The sequence below is a fragment of the Cupressus sempervirens genome, chromosome 7 (genome assembly GCF_028749045.1).
Source record: "Cupressus sempervirens isolate cs-2001-9-10 chromosome 7, ASM2874904v1, whole genome shotgun sequence".
Classification (NCBI taxonomy): domain Eukaryota; kingdom Viridiplantae; phylum Streptophyta; class Pinopsida; order Cupressales; family Cupressaceae; genus Cupressus; species Cupressus sempervirens.
This window is the reverse complement of record NC_143124.1, coordinates 465237527-465258472: the sequence shown is the minus strand read 5'-3', so window position 1 is coordinate 465258472 and position 20946 is coordinate 465237527. Positions and strand designations below refer to the sequence as shown.

Here is a 20946-nt window from a genome sequence, read left to right as displayed (position 1 = left end):
TAAATGGTTTTGGCCAAATATTTGAAGTATTATAGTGGTGAAAACAAATTAAAACATTAGAGATACGTGATATTATAACTCCGTACCAACACAGTACACTAATCTTCAACAATAACACTTCAGATATTCAAAATATATTGCTTTTGGAAAACTATGCAAGCTCAGTAGATGTATATATTTTTATTCTCGAAGAAACCTCACAATTACAATTTCCTTACATCCAAAATGTGAAATGTGTGTATGATATTTCCAACTATAAACTAGGGTGGGACCAAATCACCACCGAAATTGTGAAACAACCTTGTGCTCCTAGCTTTCAAACAAATAAGAGTAAATTCAAATACATTCCATGATGCTTTACATTGCCTAGCCACCACCTTACAAAGAGTTCCAAGAAGCCTCCATAAATTAAATATTAGGCCGGTATTATTTTATCCCCTTTCATTTTATAATTAACTCAATTAATTAAAGACATCCCCTTTATTTGAAAAGTACCTATTAAACTTTTTAATGTAACCAATGATGTCGGCGTGACACCCTTCAACTCCACATGGAATGAATTTGACCTAGAGCTATGAACTAGTAAGGCCACAAATTGGAGACCTCATCCCCTTATCACAAAGATGAGGTCCAACCCCAAGAAAATTGGATCAATAAAGGCACAAGCCCGAATGGTCCAACAAGGGTGTGAACCTAGGTGGGGACAATAACAACACCACCACTCAACCAACATACTAAGTGATGAACCCAATTAAAGACATCATTAATATTAAACTTTAGAAGCGCATAATTAACTTAATTAAATCACTTTTAAATTCTTGGGGACATTACAATCCTCCTAACCCAAAGATTTTTTGCCCTCAAGCAATTAACCATGAAAACCAAGTCTCCTAAAAGTTCTAGGAGACCAAACCAAGTGTGGATATTGGAATGTATATATGTCAAAATGTCTAGGTTGCCCCATGATTGCACTATCTAGGTTGCACCATGATTGCACTATCTCCTTCGCCCTCTTGGAAGGAAGATGAAGAAACCCTCCAATGTTGCACAAATCCCCATCAAGTTTATACTGGTCTACCCTAATATAACCATTGCCATGCTTGTAATTGTGAAACAACTCATCAAGATCTCATTGACACAATACCTCAAGCAAACCAATGTCATATTCCCCATCCATCATGCTATCACAAAATTCAACTATCATCCAAAAAAGACCATCTGGAGTGTCAAAACTTAGTTGCAACTTGCTCCCTCCATGTAGCTACCACTCATTGTGAGAGGTTTTATTATGCATGCCTTGTGCCCAACCCAAATCTACATCTTTATTATGATCTTTACCTCATACAAAAACCATGGAGAGCAATCATGACAAACCAAACATTGTCATTATTACAATAATAGATAAGTCGTCTATTATTAGTTAATGGTTATCTATTGTAAATATCTAGTTAGCTTTAGTTAGTGTTCACTTTTTTAGCTTTATCTGTGAGAATAGAATATTTCTATTGTTTTTGATAGTTTCCTAAGGAAACATCGCTTTATTCTTTTGTATAAATTGACCTCTTGGTCTCTGTTAATAACAAGCAAGTATTTTACCAATTACTTCCGTAATATGGTATCAGAGCTAATACTTTAAGTTTTTTCAAATATTCTATAATTTCTTTTTTGAAATTATTTACTTCAAAATTTTCGAAAAAAATTTTGCGATTTCTCAAAAACTCGTCTAGGGTTTTCTATTTTTTGAAGAATTCGTGTGTTCACTGTCATTTTTCAGCTGCTGAAAATTGCAGATCTGGAGGTTGTTTTTTTGCAACTTGGATCCTCATCATATCTGAAAATCGCGAGCTAGGGTTTTAGTTTTGGCATCTGTTTTTCTGCAGTCAAGGAATAGTGTTTTTGAGGGTGAAATCACAGTTTTTTACGCTAAAATCTCTTTGCCTGTGCTGTCTCAAGCAAAAACACCTCTGTTCTGATCAAAATCGTCTTTTTCAGACCTGCAAACGCCATTTTTCTGTTACTTTGACCTTCAAATCTGCCGACTGGTTTTTTGGCTCAAAACCCTAATTTTTGGGGTCAGAAATTTTTTTGTTTGCAAATTCTTGGTGGGTTTTTCGAGAGCTCAACTCGGTTGTCGTCCGTTTTTTCAGGGTGCCTCATTTTTCGTGCCTCAATTTTTGAGCTAGTAGATTCAAAAAACAACAACATATTCCTTCTGGATTTTTCAAGCTCTCTTCTGGGTCACTCTTTGATTCTTCTGGGCCTTCCATATTTTTGCCTCGAACAACGTGCCTTCATAGATTTTCACTGAAAGACGCACCATGGCATCTCTGACAAATATTTGCTCGAGCCTAACTCCAAATTCAATGGTCACAATTATGGAACTTGGAAGCAGCGCATCATCGCAATCTTTGAATATCAGAACACAGATCAACTTGTTCTGGGTGTTATGAAGCGTCCGACTTCTCCAGGTCCTGATCAAGATACATGGGATCTGAATAACCAAGAGGCAATAATGCTTCTCAAGTTATCCGTGGCTACTGATCAGCTTTCTCAAATTCCATCTGGCAAGACAGCTGCCGAAATCTGGACACACCTCAAAGGTCTTCATGAGACTTCTGACAAGAGCAGAGCCTTCTTTTTGAAAAACACTCTGTTTTCTATTGTCATGGATGAGCGGACCATGCTCCAGGCACACCTGAATTGGATTCAAGAAATCCATGATTAGCTACTTGCCATTGGTCGCAAGATGGAGGAAGAGGATATTGTGGTAATCACTCTTCGGAGTTTACCAAAATCCTATGAGCATTTTATCAAGACTCTCAACATCACATCTACTGGTGTTGATCTAAAGTTCACTGATCTCTGCACCCCGCTGCTTTAGCAAGATTGGTGGAAACAACAGTTCGGTAGCAGCTCCAATTCCACCTCCACTGAGCAAGCCTTTCCTGCAAAATCCTTTCAGAAGGATAAGGGCAAGTTTCAGCAACCATCTTAACAAAAGTCTTCTGCTCCAGCATTCGATGGTACCAAAAAGAAGAACATTCAATACAACTACTGTCACAAGTTTGGTCACATGAAGGTTGAATGTTGGAAACACTAAGCTGCCCAGTCTAAGCAATCCGGTTCGCAACCCAAAGTGAACAGTGCAGAGCACACTAAGCAGGCAGAATTTGCCTTTTACGCCTTTATGGCTAAGAGACCTATAGATCATGTGAAGTCGTCTGCCTGGTACATTGATTCAGGTGTCTCTCGACATTTCACTCACCGCAAAGACTGGTTTACTGACTACCAGCCTTATTCAAATTCTATTATTTTTGGTGGCGAAGAAGAGTACACGGTTGTCGGTAAAGGCAACATTCAAATTCAGTCTGTTGGGAGGAATCTCATATTCCTTGATGTGTACTACGTTCCAGGGATGGAACTAAATCTACTCTCAGTCAATCAGTTGTTGCAACATTCTCCACACTTGGCAGTCACCTTCAGTTCACATCAATGCACCATCATTGATCGAGCGACTAAGTCTACTATTGCAGTTGGTCTTGAGGATCATGGTCTTTTCAGACTTACTGATTATGGTGATTCTCAGGACTTAGCTATGGCTGCTCAGCGATCTTCCATAAGCACACTTTGGCATCAGCGATATGGGCACTTAAATGTGCATTATCTCTCACAACTTGCTCGAGATGAACTTGTTCTTGGTTTGCCAGAGATTCAAACTCAACACATTGGAGTTTGTGACGCATGTCAGGCTGGGAAGCAACATCGCACACCTTTCCCCAGTGGCGATTCTTGGCGAGCTTCTTAAGTACTTCAACTTGTTCATGCTGATATCTGCGGCCCTATGGCCACTCCTTCTGTTCTTGGGTACAGGTATTTTCTGTTGTTTGTAGATGATTTCAGTAGAAAAATGTGGGTGCATTTCCTTAAAAAGAAATCCAATGCATTTACTGTATTTCAGAAGTTTAAACCCTAAGTTGAAAAAGAGTTTGGGAAATCTATTATTACTCTTAGATCAGACAATGGGGGGGAATTTTGTTCTAATGTTTTCTCCAGCTTCTTGGATACACATGGCATCCAACGCCAATTCACCACACCCCACACACCACAACAAAACAATGTAGTTGAACGTCAGAACAAGACAATCACCAAGATGGCTCGTTCCATGCTCGAACACAAACATGTTTCGAAACAGTTTTGGGCAGAAGCAATTAACACTGCAGTTTATCTGTTGAACCGATCACCCACAGTAGCGGTCAAAGGTAAAACTCTGGAAGAGGCCTGGTCAGGTCGCAAGCCTAGAATCAATCACTTGAAGGTTTTTGGCTCTCTTTCTTTTGTTTGGATCCCTGATGCTTCACGCACCAAGTTGGATGCCAAGAGTTAGAAACTGATGCTTGCTGGATATAACAGTCTTCACAAAGCCTACCGCCTGATTGATGTTGAGACATCTCATCTTATATACAGCCGTGATGTAGTCTTTGATGAGCAGCGAGGACCATTCATGCCTATTTCTCTTGTTCCTGATCCAGCAAACCAGCCTATGCAGGCTCATGATTTGGGAGTTCGGCTTCCATTAGGTCCACCTGATGGGAGGGCTCTAGTAGCTCCTGCAGCTCCAATTATTCCAGTGATACCTATATAGACTCCTCCGGATCACCTCGTTTTGAAGATGCTTCACCTGAGTTTGATCTAGCTTCTTCTGATGCGGATCCTGCTGATCAAGCATCTCCTACTACTACTGTTGGTCCTTCTCCTATCCGGCCTAAGTGGTGGGCTAAGACACTTGCTGATCTTCATGATGATGAGCTCGTAGATGGGAGAACTGCTCGGAAAAAGAGCAATACTACAAATTCTGTTAACTTTGCTCTTATGGCCAACATTCACAGTGTGTTTGAACTTCAAACATATTCTGAGGCTAAAGGAATTCCAGAGTGGGAACAGACCATGATATCTGAACACCAGAGCCTGCTGAAGAACAACACTTGGGTCCTTTTTGATCTTCCACCAGGGAATAAACCCATTGGCTGCAAATGGGTCTACAAAATCAAATACAAATCAGATGGTACTTTGGATAAGTAAAAAGCTCGTTTAGTAGCAAAGGGCTTTTCTCAACGTCAGGGCATTGATTATGAGGAGACCTTTACTCCTACTGCAAAGATGAGCACCATCAAATTAGTCCTAGTCATGGCAGCACAGTTTGGCTAGAAGGTCCATCAAATGGATGTAAAGAGTGCTTTCCTAAATGCTGATCTCCATGAAGAAGTCTACATGACGCAGCCTCCTAGTTTCAAGGTTGTCGGTAAAGACCATCAGGTTCTCAAATTAGTAAAAGCTCTCTATGGTTTGAAGCAGGCCCCTCGGGCATGGTACATCAAGATTGATAAGTACCTCAGTGATCAAGGCTTCAAGAGGAGTTCTTCAGACTCAAATCTATACATCAAGACTACTGACAGTGACATCATCCTTCTGGTTATCTATGTGGATGATCTGATCATCACTAGCAGTTTGGTATCTTTGATTCAGGGAATCAAATAGAACTTATGCCAGTCTTTTGATAAGACTGACCTTGGGCTCATGCATTATTACTTAGGTGTTGAAGTTTGGCAACAATCTTCTAGTATATTCATCTCTCAGTCCAAATATGCCAAGGCCCTGTTAGACAAATTTCACATGCAGGATTGCAAACCTGCATCTACACCTATGGAGAAAGGTCTCAAGTTATCAGCAAAGTATGATTCTCCTTCCGTTGATGATACTACATACAAGCAACTAGTAGGTAGCCTCATCTACCTCTCTGCTACTAGGCCTGATATTAGCTTCGCAGTCAGCTATATTTCACACTTTATGACAGCTCCTAAGGTTGATCATTGGATGGCAGCAAAGCATGTGCTTCGTTATGTGAAGGGCACTTCATATTATGGACTTATGCACTCTCGAAGTTCTAATCCTAAACTCAACGAGTTCACAGATTCAGATTGGACAGACTCTGTTGATGATAAAAAGTCAACATCTGGATATGTGTTTAGTTTGGGATCCGGTGCAGTCACATGGACCAGCAAGAAGCAACAAGCAGTTTCTCTCTCTTCTACAGAGGCTAACTACAGAGGGACTGTTAAGGCAGGATGTGAAGCTGTTTGGCTTTGTCGAATGCTTGGGGATATGCAAATGTCACCAGTAGGACCGACTACTCTGTTTGTTGATAACGAAAGCGTTATCAAGTTAGCACGAAATCCAGTCTTCCATGAACGAACCAAGCATGTGGATGTTCATTGTCATTACATACGACAGTTGGTTGAAGACGAGACTATTGATCTGCAGTATGTTCCTACCACAGATCAAACTGCAAACATTCTCACCAAGCCTCTTGGTCCTGATAAGTTTGTCAAATTCAAAGGACAGCTTGGTGTTCTAGATAGATTAACCATTAAGGGAGGGTATTACAATAATAGATAAATCGTCTATTATTAGTTAATGGTTATCTATTGTAAATATCTAGTTAGCTTTCACTTTTTAAGCTTCATCTGTTAGAATAGAATATTTCTCTTCTTTTTTATAGTTTCCTAAGGAAACATCACTTTATTCTTTTGTATAAATTGACCTCTTGGTCTCTGTTAATAACAAGCAAGTATTTTACCAATTAATTATGTAATAGTCATACTATAGGACCCCTTATTGTTACGCCACCTCCCAATTTGTACAATCAGCTCTCGTAAGAAAAATGCCTCATGGTCTCAACAAATCTTCTTCCCAAGCAACAATTATTGGTAGAGATTGTTCATTCAAAGGAAAATCAATGGGGTCTACGTCTCCACGTGGCTAACAAATCAATGTTAGCTTACGTAACTCAGTACAAGCACTTTCTTCAACCTTGGAGTTACCATGTAGGCTTATGTGTTCTCCACTTGTAGGTGCAATAGTTGTCTCTTGTTTGCCCATATCCTCGTGCGGTTGAAGTGAACTTGTAAGCATGTCTTCATCCACCTTATGGCTCATGGTGCCATGTAGCCTATTATCTAGATTGTCACTCTTTTATTTTAGATCATTGTTGTAGTCTCTATTACCATGGGAGAGCGGATACCTCATCCTTAGGTATATGTCATTTGCGAGAGAAGTGTACGACTTGAGCTCTCCATCAAGCCAATCTTGTCAATGAATGTCCATTCATGTTAGTAAAGTTCTTTCAGAGTTCGTAACTTAAATATATATTTGTGCCACTTCTATATTCATATATATGAATACCACAATTGTTTCAACCAACTAAATTTTAATGCCTTGAGCTTCATTATGCCACCTTTATAAAATATCAGTTCTGCAAACTTGCTTCAAATACCATCAATGAAGTATAAGGGCTTGTGTCACTTAAAATGTCAACATATTATACTCTTATAAAATTCAAAGTTCAAATGGTATTATTGCAATAATATTAACTTTCAGATAGAGCCTTAGCATTCACCTTAATTATTCAATTTAAGGATCGTGGTCCACCATAAGTATTCATTGTAGAATCAGATTATTAGTTGTGGTCAAATGTTTGAACTCTAATACTAGGCACGGATAATATATATATATATATATATATATATATATATATATATATATATATATAGAGAGAGAGAGAGAGAGAGAGAGATCCAATGGTATTAGAACTCTGAGCCAATGCTAATCTTCAACAACACTTTGACTATTCAAGATATGTTGCCTTTGGAAATACTATGAGATCACAACAAATATATATTTATTTTGTTTCTAAAAGAAACTTCACAAAATTACAAAATTACAATTTCCTTCATGCATACCGCAAAATGTCTATACAATATTTCCAATTGTAAAGTACGATGGGAATGAATCACTATAGAAATAGCAAAATAACCTTAAGCTCCAAGCTTCTGGCCAAAAGAACAAATACATTCCATGATGTTTTACATTGCCCAGCCACCACATTGTAAAGGAACTAAGAAATCTCTACAAATTAAATTAGATTAGGCCAAATATTATTATGTTATTTTATCCCCTTACATTTTATAATTAAATCAACTAACTAAAGATGTCATTATTAAATTTTAGGACCATTTGATTAATTGACTTAATTAAATTACTTTTAAATATTTGTGGACATTACAGTATACTCAGCTGTAATCAGCAATTTCCAATCAGCATATATTTTAGAAATAGAATACAATTGATGTTGTAAAGACCATGCATCCTTCACCACGTTGTTATTTCCTTTGACATACTCAATATCAAAATCATAGGCCTGAATTTTGCTCACCCAATTTTGCCGCCTATCATTCAATTCCCTTAAATAAGAAAGTATTTCAACCTCTTAATGATTAGTCCTAACCAGGTATTTGTTATAAATCAAATATTGCTTGAACTTGGTGAAAGCTGCATAATCGTCAGCATTTCTTTATCATAAAATGGGAACTTACAATCAACATCTTTTAGTTTCCCACTTTCAAATGCTATGGGATGTCTATTTTGCATCAAAACAGCCATTATACCTTCACCTAATGCATCACATTTCAACAGGAAAGGAAGTGAGAAATCTGGAATTGCCAAAACTGACCATTAACTCATTACCGTTTTGAGTTTGTCAAAGGCCAGTCGAGGCTATAGGGTTCCATAAAAATGCCCCTTTCTATGTTAGATTAGTAATGGAGGCAGCAGGCTGTAAGAAACCTTTTACAAGCCTTCTACAGTAGCTGCAAAGCCCAACAAAAACTCTCAGCTGGGTTAGACTGCTTGGTCTAAGCCAATCTTGGATTGCTTTGATTTTCTCCTCAACCACACTCATTCCATCTTCACTAATTCTCAACCCAAATACAAGATTCCCTGCAATCCAAACTCGCATTTAGATGCTTTGGCATAGAAAGACTACTGTTCTAAAATACTCAATACCTCATCCAAGTGTTTCAAATGATCTTCCAGGTTTTGCTATAAATTACGATGTCATCAAAGAAGACCAAGACAAACTTCCTAAATTGTCAAATAAATGCTTGATTCATAATGAAAAATTTCTGGTGCATTTGTTAGACCAAAGGGCGTCACAAAAAATTCATAGTGCTCCTAATGACACCTAAATGTTGTTGTGTACATATTCTCTGCAACTTTGATTTGGTGATATTTTCAATGCAAATAAGTCTTGGTGAAGTACTTAGCCCCATGTAGCTCATCAATTAACTCAACAATTTGTTATATTAAGTAGCAGTTCTTAATGGTTCTCTTGTTGAGAACTTGGTAATCAATATACATCCTCATGGTTCCATCATTCTTCTTTACAAGCACTACAGAAGATGCAACATGGCCAGAACTAGGTTTAATATTCACCATATCAAACAATTCTTTTATTAACTTTTCAATTTCTTCCTTATACACCTTTTGGATGATGGTAGGGAGTCACCATTACTGGTTTTGTTCCTTCTTCAAGCTCAATAATGTGCTCGAAAACTCTATTAGGAGGCAGTCTTGGGAAATGTCTTTAAACACATTGATATGCCTATCTAGGATAGACTGGATTTGCACATTGGTAATAACTTCTTTCCTAGCAGCACTTGTATTGGTGATGAGGCATTTCGCTGCCCATGCCACTTGCCCATTACGAAAAGCTTTGATTGATATTTCCATTTACCCTTTTCCCATAGTGTTGGAATGAGATCTCCATGGTTTGGTGACTGGTCTCATATTTATCAATTGCATAGAGCCATTGACATTCCAAAATTACATCCATTTCCATGTCTATCAAATAAAAAATCATCCTTTGATTTATATTCCCACATTGCCAATTCCATTTGGGGTACCTTCTGAGTACTTGAGATGCTTGTTCCACTAGCAACCTTTACATCAAACCCTTCAATTGGAACTGTGTTTGGTTCAAATCTCTTTACCACCTCCTCATTAACATAATTATAAGTGGCTTCACTATCAATGAGAATGATTATCTTTTGTCCTTTTATGAGCCCTTTCTGCAGAACACACTATAATGTGATTCACTAATGAGTGCCTCCCACAGACCCTTCAACATTTTTTATTTCATTTTCAAAACCAACTTCTTCATTCTTTGTATCAGAGATTACTTCAATGTAATGTACTTGCCCTTTACCTAAACATTGTTGCCTGGACTACCAAGGTTCTTGCATGAGAAATACAACTTTGAGCCCCTTAGTTCATTTCAACTTGCATCTATTTGCCTTGACTTTGCTACAGGCATCCTCAGAGGTGTTGTAATTCTTCGGAAAGGCTTTTTGGACTGCACAGGTGGAGTTGTCCTCTTACTACTGTAATTGTCCCTTGCAACTGAATCTTTTAAGTTAAAGAGTTGTTGTGATGACCTCTTGAAAAGTTGTAGGGTTTAAGGCTACATTACCATGTTCAAACCTTGTCGCCTGGATGTGGGTTCAAGTTCACACAGGGCCAAATTCATGTCCAGGTTCACTGCAGGTCCGGGCAGGGTTTATATTTCAGACAATTGGTCTGCCCAGGTTTGCTCTATTGTAGGTTATAAGGCTAAGTTACCAAATTCAGACCCTACCACTTTGATTCTGGTCCGAGTTCGCAAAGGTCCAGATTCACATCCGAGTTCGCTACGTGTCCAGGCAAGGTCCAAATTTCGGGATGTGCATTGTGCATCCACGCTACCGAGAACACCACGAGTCCGAGCAAGGTCTGGATTTCGGGATGTGGGTCCACCCCAACGCGGATGCACAGTCTGAAAGTTGTACTCCTCCCAAACTCGCCACAAACCCAAGCAGACAATAAAGAAATTTTGTCATTCAAGTAAATAATTATTCATGAGATCATCGTAAACCGAGATGTTACAACCAAAATTTTCACCCAATTTAAAATAATCTCATAGTTGTTGCGAATTCATGTGAAGTTGGTTGTTCGTTAAAGGTAATGTTGGTTGTTCGTTATTATTTCATATAGCATGTTGCTAATCGTTGTGCTTAAAATTGAAATTGGATATTATGGAAATTGAAAAATGATTATATAAAAATTTGAAATTTATTTCATATTATGGAATCATGGAAATATGTTATTACTCCAGAACCTTTCCTCTTGGAGGAGCACCATGGAGGGGGGGGAGTATTGCCAAAATGGGAGTTAAGAATGGGACACCAAATCCACCGTCAAACCATCAAGTATGAAATCTAACCACCTTGACCAAGGATGACACGACAAGACAAGCAAGAATGTAAGATGGACTATCCTGGACTATATAAGAAAAGGATCTTGCAATTCTACCATGTCTTACTATAATAATATTATTAACTTTAAAACAAGATCTACTTTGTATAAAGATAAAAAGTGGAGAATCTATAACCTCATATTTCTTAAGAATTACTGAATTAAAAAATCAACTTGCAACTATGAAAAACCAAGTGAACGATAAGGAACTAAGTATGATTGCTCTTAGAGGTCTTCCTTTGTCATGGGAAACCTTCATTCCAGGTTTAAGTTCATGACCCGAACTTTCAAAATTTGATCAACTAAAAAATGAATGTACTCAAGAGGAATCCAAACTAGCTTCCAGAGGACTAAGTTCAAATCAAGAGGGAGACATCCAAGCACTATATACTAAACCAAATAAGAAAAGAAAGTTTAAGAATAACAAGAAGGATTTCAACAAAAATCACAAATCTCACAAACAACGTGATTGGTCCAAAGTTAGATATTTTAAATGTGATAAGCTTGGTCACTCTTATTATGTATGTCCAGAAAAGTAGAAAATTCAAGCAATTTTAGCAGAAGTCAAAGAAGAAAATGTTGGGAAAGTGGATAAAGAAAATTATGCATTCTACTTAGCCCTCTCAAGCGAATTAAACACTAATCACAATACTTGGATCATAGATAGTGGAGCTTCTCATCACATCACCGGATTTAAAGATAAGTTTGAAACTTTCACAAATCATGAATCAAAAGAAGTAACCATTGGAGATAATTCCTCTCACCCTATTAAAGGAATTGGTTCTTGTTCTATACAACTAATTCTGGAATCACACTTCAACTCAAGAATGTCCTATATGTACCAAGGATCAAGAGAAACCTTGCCTTTGTCTCCGGACTTGCTGATCAAGGGTACAGAATTGCATTTCAAGAAGATAGAGTTCTATCTTGGCCTAAGAACTCAACTATTAAGAAAGCCATCTCCATTGGAGTCAAAGATGGAAGTCTTTATAAGCTTTGTAATAACCAAAATCCTAATTTAAACTTAACCCTTAGTAATGATAAGTCAAATTCCTCTGAAATCTAGCATAGGAGACTAGGTCATCTTAACTTTCTAAACTTATCATCTATAGGGAAAATTGTAAAAACTCTACCTAATCTGAAAGTTGATCATTCAAGTATTTGTAAAAGGTGTGCATTAGGTAAAAATACTAAACATTCCTTCCCTAGAAGTGATCATAAATCTAAATTCATTCTTGAATTGATTCATACAGATCTTTGTGGCCCTATGTTAGTCCCCTCTCTTAATGGGTGTCTTTACTATATAATTTTTCATTGATGATTACTCTAGGAGAATCTGGATCTATTTTCTAAAACAAAAAGAGTCATCTGAGGTCTTATCCAAATTTAAAAAATTTAAAGCCTTAGTTGAAAATCAATCAGGTCAAAAGATCAAAACTCTAAAGTCTGACAATGGAAGTGAATACATATCTGATATCTTCAAAATCTTATGTATTTCTGTTGGAATTAAAAGAGTTTTTTGTACCTTATAATCTTCAACAAAATGGAATAGCTGAAAGGAAAAATAGATCTATTGTTGAATTAGCCAAAACCATGTTACATGATCAAAATCTTCATTATTCATTTTGGGCTGAAGCATCTAATACTGCAATCTACATACAAAATCGATGCCCTTACTCCGTACTAGAAAATAGCACCCTAGAAGAAGTATTTACAGGCATTAAACCACATTTAAGCCACCTGAGAATATCGGATGTCCAGTCTATATTCACATACCAAAAGAGAAAAGAACGAAATTGGAGCCTTCCAAGAAAAAGGGAATATTCATTGGATTTAATGAAACTACAAAAGGATACAGGATCTACATTCATGGGCAAAGGACAATTGAAATTAGCAAAGATGTAATATTTGAAGAAGACACAACCTTTAAAATTTCTAGTAATAGTGATAAATCTATTTCTGAAGAAGATCAACCTACAGAAATTGAGAGGGAGAATGATTATGATTTCTCTTCCATGTCTAATCATATAAAAGTTGAAAACATCAACAATAACAATAAAAATAGACCTCTTTGGGCTAGAAAAATGTTAGAAGAAAATCAAGTTGAACCAGATGAAGTAATTCAGGAAAGCAAAAAGACCAGAAATCAATCTTGTTATGTTGCATTGCTATCTAAACTCGTAAAATTTGAACCTACTAATGTTGAAGAAGCACTTTCACATCAATCATGGAAGGAAGCAATGACTGAGGAATACAACTCTATATTAAAGAATGACATATTGGTTGTTGTACCAAGACCTAAGAACAAATCAATTGTCTCTTCCAAATGGTTATTCAAGATTAAACATGCATCAGATGGTAGTATTGAAAAATACAAGGCAAGATTTGTAGCCTAAGGCTTCTCTCAGAAAGAAGGTATTGATTATGAAGAAACTTTTGCCCCTGCTGCCAAGTACACTTCAGTCAAAACAATCCTAGCAATTGCAGCATCTAAAGGATGGAAAGCACATCAGATGGATGTCAAAACAACATTTCTCAATGGCGAGATTGAAGAAGAAGTTTACATTGAACAACCAGAAGGGTTCAATACTTATGACAACAAAACTCATGTTTGTAAATTAAAGAAAGCGCTTTATGGACTCAAACAGGCTCCCAGAGCCTAGTATGAAAGAATAGACAACCACCTATTGAAATTAGGATATGCCAAAAATGACGCTGACCCAAATCTGTACTTCAAAACTAATGGTGATGATATGATTATTCTTGTATTATATGTTGATGATTTGCTAATTACAGGTGAGGAACATCTCATAAAGAAATGTAAGCAAGAACTCACCGTCGAATTTGAAATGAAAGACTTAGGGTTACTTCACTACTTTCTGAGATTAGAAGTCTGGCAACAAGACAACTGTATCATACTAAATCAAGGAAAATATACATTTGATATCTTAACCAAATTTGGAATGATAGAATGTAAACCAGTTGCTACTCCTATGGAAATAAATCTACACAAATTAAAAGATGATATGAACAAATCTGAGGCTGCAAATCCCACTTACTACAAACAAATTATTGGATCCCTGATGTATTTGCTCAATACTTGTCCTGACATATGCTATGCAACTCACACCTTGAGCCAGTTTATGTGTGCTCCTAAGAAGATACATCTACATGCAGCTAAATATACATTGAGATATCTAAAGGGCACTATTGGAATGGGAATCAAATATGACAAAGTCAACATTGAACTACTTGGATATTTAAATTTTGATTGGGCTGAAAGCTCCATTGAGCGGAAGAGTACTTCAAGATATTGTTTCAGTCTTAGATCTGGCATGATTTCTTGGTCTAGTTGAAAACAAACTTCAGCAACATTGAGTTCCACCGAAGCTGAGTACATTGCATCTTCCTTGGGTGCTAGAGAAGCAATATAACGAAAGTTCCTATCAGATCTCTTCAAAAGACATTTGAAGCCCACTGTGATTTATTGTGATAATCAAAGTTGTATTAAAATTTCATCTAATCCAGTGTTTCACAACCGCTCCAAACATATTGAAATTTCATTTCATTACATCAGAGTTATGGTGAATCAAGGAGTTATTCAATTAGAATACATATGTACAAATAAGCGAACAGCTGATATTCTTACCAAGCCTCTTGCTAAAGTGAAACTGAAATACTTCAAAGAAAAACTTGGTATGATTAATTGTAATGATAAATTTTCGAAATAAAATATTTATTTCATTTGAATTTATGCTTCTATTGGTTACTTAATAGCATTTGATATGTAATGAAAGGTGACCATCTTTCATGGACATATTCATTTGAAGGAAATTATTTACAAGGTGACGATCTTGTAAGTATTATATGAGCATCTCTAGACATTGCTTAGGTTCAAGTGGAGATTATATGGGCATCTCTAGACATTGCTTAAGTGCAAGTAGAGATTATATCAGCATCTCTAATGCAAGTAGAGATTACAGATGCATCTCTAGACATTGCTTAAGTGCAAGTAGAGATTATATGTGCATCTCTAGACATTGCTTAAGTGCAAGTAGAGATCATGAAAACTTAATCACTATGGACATATCTAGACATTGCTTAAGTGCAAGTAGAGATCATTTACTGTTCATATTGTGTTGATTATATGATGATTCTGACTTATTGATGTTTTACTTCTCCCTTGCTAAAGAGGGAGTGTTAATGTTTAGCGTCAAAAGAAGCAAAACATGGATTATTTGATATACTAAATATTACTGTTGATTCTATAAATTACATGGATATAAGCATATATATATATATATATATATATATATATATATATATATATATATATATATATATATATATATATTATCGACAATCTCTTGAAATATTGTTATCAAGTTTCATTGACTATCAACAGCCTCTATTGTGATCGGGCTCCTTTATTATATCGAGAGATAATCTCATTATCGTGCCAGTTATATTCTTACTATCGGGCATATATATTAATCAAGGTTGTTTATCATTGTTGTAAAGGAACATGCCTCCGAAGAGGCATGCCTCTACGTGGCCCAAGACTCTTCAGAGTCATGTCTTATGTTCACATACTTATGTGCATTCTGGCCGCAGGGAAAGACATCAATCCACGGCATTCAGAGTACCTGTAGTTAATAAATAACTATTGTAAAAACATTGCTCTTTGTTAATATTATTGGATCAGTTACATTGCACTTTAGTTATTACAGTATACAATTCGAAGAAGAAAGATAAACTGTGATCGCTACCAAAGAAGAAGTAAATACATTCAGCATTATTCAAGTAAGATATTCTCTACAAGCATTTATTTAGAAGTAAATACATTCAGCATTATTCAGGTAAGATATTCTCTGCAAGCATTTATTTTGTAATTGTTTTATCTATCAAAGATCCACAATAATTAACATACTCGTACTTGTGTGGGTATAAAACATGTACATATGTATACATACATACATATATATAAGGCTATCCATACAAGTATAAGGGGCAATGTCATTAGATTAAGGCATGAGTATGAACGTTATTATTGCTATCTTTATTATTTTGGACCTTGGTGATAGGTCTAATTATTTTACCTCAAGTGGCCACCTTTCATACTTCTACTTTGTTTTATCGGCCTTATGATCAAGGAATGATTCTCTTATTTTAATTTGAATCGATGGCCTTTTCACACGCCTTGTTCTACGCTCTCGATGGGATTCATACTTCTCCCATTTTCTTTATTGTTGTTCCTCGACACTTCTTGTCGTGAAGTCTCTCAATGCAGAGCTGCTGTTTTAATCGAAATTGGAACTTAATCGTTCCCATCAACTGATTTAAGTGTGTTTTACTGGCCATACTTCTAGCGTTTGATACTAGGATGGAGCTATTCTTTTTGAGCGGGGTTGTTGGCATCGTATCCAGCCTTGTTACCAAATTTGAGCTCGACGAGCCTTACTATTTCTCAAGTCATGTTTATATATGCCTTCTTAAGCTTATTTTGACTTTGAGCATAGTTTAATCAATTTCAGTGAATCAAATGAAGGAAATAATATCCTTATTAAATCCAAGAATTTGAAGGAGTTCCAATCTTGCATATATCTTCCTTTATTTCTTTTTATTTGTGTTGTTATAAGGAAGTGTTTTTCTGCGGGTATGCATAACTAATTTTAATATCTGTCAAGAGATGCCAGCTTGTACGAACATATTGTCAATATAGCTTTGAGATAAGTATGACAACCATATGATAATGAATCTCCTTGGAAAGAACAATATTTCTCATCAGTTATACCATAGGCCAAAATTGGGCATAACGAGATGGCAGTAATTTATAATCAATAACCAATTCCCATTGAAGGGACCACCTAGAAATTCATCCATGAGGACCAACATGGTCGAGATGAAGGGTGGGAATGGAAATACTCTTGCATGATAAAGTAAACACAAATCAGTAACAAATAATCATATCTAATAACTAAGTCAGCTCATGATAGTCCATTGTATAAATTCTTGTTGTCAAGTCGAATGGTGGGTGATTGGGCATATATATTGCCCATCCAAAATCCTTGGACAAGGTGGGTTGGTGTCATGATTGCTGTCATGATCACCAGAGGTCAGAGTGCTAGCAGTTAGAAGATAGGTTGATGAAAGGTGTCCACAACCTCGTTAGCTGACTAACCGACACTCTTAACACCAAGATGCTCAGTGGCTGGACAGAGGTGTCCCAAGCCTAATCCCAAGGTAGGTAGGGCTTTTCTCGGTAGAGATTGTGTGGGATACTTAAGGGTCCATGATTGGGAGGTTAAGCCCATGGCAATGCTTCTTCTCTCTTCCAAATGCCAAGGCTTGCACAACACAAAGACTTGTCTTCTTTTTCTCGGGTACTTATTTCTGGTTTCTGCATTTCGTTGATATCTTTGTCATGTATTTAAGTTTTGTTATTTCTATAAATTGGTTACTAGAATTAAAATGCATTGAATAATTGCAAGATGGATGCTATAGATGTGGTAGTTTTTGTAATGTCCCCGTTTTGCGGTAATTTGATTTAATTAATTTAATTAATTAAGCTGTCCAAAATAATGAATATTTTATGAGGATGACTAATTAATTATTTTAATTAAATAAACAAGTGGTATTAAGTTAATTATTTATAAAGTTATCAAATAAATAAATATTAAAAAACTAACTTTATATTTAATTAATTTAATAAAGTGACTTGAAAAATATTTTATAAAGTCACTTAATAAATAAAATAAAAATAATGTTCTAGAAGTTTCTAAAGAAAGTGGAGAAAAAGAATAAATAGGCATCCTGGGCTTCATTCTCATCATCCAGTTTTTATCATTTCTTTTGACATCAGATTGTGAATACAATCACATGGTCTATTGTGAAGCCAAGGGTTTCAGATAGTCTATTGGTCTTTAGGAACGATACCTCCCAGTCGATCGCATAACTAAGGAAGTGAAAGATCTTCTGAAGGGTTGCACTTTGGAAGTGGTATTCAGCCATTTCAAGTTGAGCTTAATTTGTATACTCAGACTATCTGAGGATTTGAGTTTTTGGAAGCAATCCGAAAAAGTAGATCCGAAAAAGCAGTCTGAAAAAGTTGATCCAAAAATGCAGTCCGAAAAAGCAGATCCAAAAAGTAGTCCGAAAAGGCAGATCCGAAAAAGCAGTTCGAAAAAGCAAAGCAAAAAAGCAGATCCGAAAAAAGCAAGTGAAAAAGCAGATCAAAAAAAGCAAAGCAAAAAGGCAGCATTGGAGGAAATTATTACAGCCATCTACAATCAGGTTCCTTTGGATATTACATGCATTGTTCTTATTATTTAGATGCATATTAGAAGGTAAGGCTGTAGGTGAAAGTTGTAACAGATTTAAGCATTATTCTTGCGGATGTAAGCTAAGAGTCTTGGCCATTTCATACTAGCATTGTAGTTAACATTTTACGTACAATAAAGGAGACATAATTTGCTGGTCTGATATAGCGTAATTGAATATGTATTTATTATTCATGATCAGCTTATTAGTTTGCATGCCAATTGTTTGACAAAATGTCAATTGGCTGTAAGTTCTCTTTTTGGCATAAATAATGTTATAATTGTGCATACCAAGTGTTTGTATTAATGCCACTTGGCTATAAGTGTATTAACGCCATCACAGGTTGCATCCCAAGTGTTTGTCAAAATTACTAATTGCTGTAGCTGCATATGGATTCATTCCCGCTGGCTAATCATGGCTAATCAAGGTCTGTCGGGCCTTTTCCTCCTCGTGAGGACAGCATAGAAATTGAGAAATTGACTGATAAAGTTTGTAGGAAAGATCCAAGACCAAATTAGGTAAAATACAACAACATAAATTGCTTAAAACGGACAAATTACAGCATCCTACTCACTGGGTGATAGATAAATGGGCCCAACGGAAATTAAGTTCGGTGAGATATTGCGTCCAGCTTTCGGTGAGGAATTCCCGAGATTGATCATAAAAAAATTCGTGAAAACCTAAACAAAGGGTTTCAACTTCTAAAGCACAAGAAAAAAATCAAAGGATTTCAAAAACGTTACGCACACATATAAAATCCGTTGGCATATTAAACAAGCATCACTAGTATCTTTAACCAAAACACTAGGACCATGAAACTGAAAACGAAATATGACAGTTTCAAAGAAATAAAAAATGGATTTACTTGTATTTCGAAAAGGGGTAATTTTATTAGGCTATTATTTGCAAGGAAGCCCGCCAAAGATATGATCTGAGCACTAAGAACGTAATCAGCCCTGATCCGCACAGGAAACAGGACAATCTACTATTATATTAAAACCCAACTTCTTTTCCCATACAAAATGCATAAAGAAATTCATCTATGCATAGAATTCAGTACCGAGTTTGCACGGCCCATATGGCTAGTCGCTGGTAATCAACTAGTAAAGTTAAAAAGCCAGAGATACGAAAACATGCAACTAAAATCCTATATAAAATGTACTGTCGTAATTAAACAAAATATAAACCCAAAACCTCAAACAAGGATTACAAGCAGGGTGGCAAGAGTGAGAATCTTGAAAACACCATTATGATCGTTGGAAGTACGTCAAGGGAACTTTTTAACCACAGTAGACGAAGCAATAAGGAATACATATACATCATAAAACCCTGTAAAAGAAAGATTTTGCTCAACTGTAAGCGTGAACTCTGCCCCAACTGCACTGCAGATCCAAAGAAGTCACTTCCATTGGACATCTTAACGCCTCCATTTTTGTAGACTCCCTGCATAAATCCCCTCACTGAAATCAATCAACAACTTCAACAACCGAAAACATAACAAACATTTGCAGATCAAGGCTCATATTACATTACAGATTAACAGACCTTGGAGAAACATTTAGATTCAACTGGACGATGAATATCAGCAAGTGATCCCGATCGCATGATAGTTGTGGCCGCCATGACGATCTGACGAGAAAAAATAAACGTCGAAAAACGGCACAGATACACAAATCCCAGCTTCTACAAACGGGAATACACAACTTCCCGCCTTTGATGACGCATTTAAAACCCTTGCAGTTTCTCGCATCTTCCCTTCCAAATGCCATGCTGACACCAACCGTCGATAGCCGACAATGTCCAAAGCAACACGTAAATGTAAGAATATTGCCACGTAGGCTTGAAAATGACTAGATCGCAGCCGAAAAGCGGCCGAATGTCGCCGTACTTTAGCTGCGAATATGGACACGTAGGACTACTGCTCTTTGGTGATGACGTGTCCGTTCCCAAGCTATTGGAGCGCAGGAGCCAGAATTTCCACGCATAAATAGGCAGACCGTAGACAGCCCTCTCTTTTGGTTCTCTCTGTCGCATTTTTTTCCCGATAGAATGTGTTTTCATGTCGGGATATTCTTTGGTGTTAGGTTCGAACTCGAAGACTTACATAAAGTAGGTTCGGTAAACTCAGGTTAGGCGCCGTTGCCGCCATTAATCCCGCGGGGCCGCATTCCCATCTCCGTCACCTTCCCGCCCGATGGTTAAAAAACTGTATTTCTCATGCAGGGGAAAATTCATTAGTTTAAGCGGGAGCCGAGTTGCGGGCCTTCTAGTAAGTCTCTTCCCTTTGTCAGTGTCTGGGAATTGAGTGTTTCTTATTTGTATTTCTTGATTTTGACCGTCTGTTTCTGTTCAAACTCCGCGAAAGCGATAGCTTATATTTTTTAATTACTTTTTTGATGGGAGATATTTTGATTTTTTTTTATAGGAGATATTTTGATATCT

General features: G+C 36.7%; 1 protein-coding gene across 1 annotated transcript in view; it reads right to left on the bottom strand.

Annotated features, from left to right (window-relative positions):
- Positions 1-20203, bottom strand: part of LOC149547555 (uncharacterized) — a 44692-nt gene extending 24489 nt beyond the window's left edge. Inside the window, exons 1-2 of the mRNA XM_089791703.1 lie at positions 20050-20203; positions 19859-19947 (exon numbers count right to left, since the gene is read on the bottom strand). Of these exons, the coding sequence (XP_089647829.1) occupies positions 19859-19947; positions 20050-20127 (167 nt within the window). The 5' untranslated portion in view covers positions 20128-20203. The remainder of the gene's footprint in view (positions 1-19858; positions 19948-20049) is intronic.
- Positions 20204-20946: the final 743 nt, after the last annotated feature.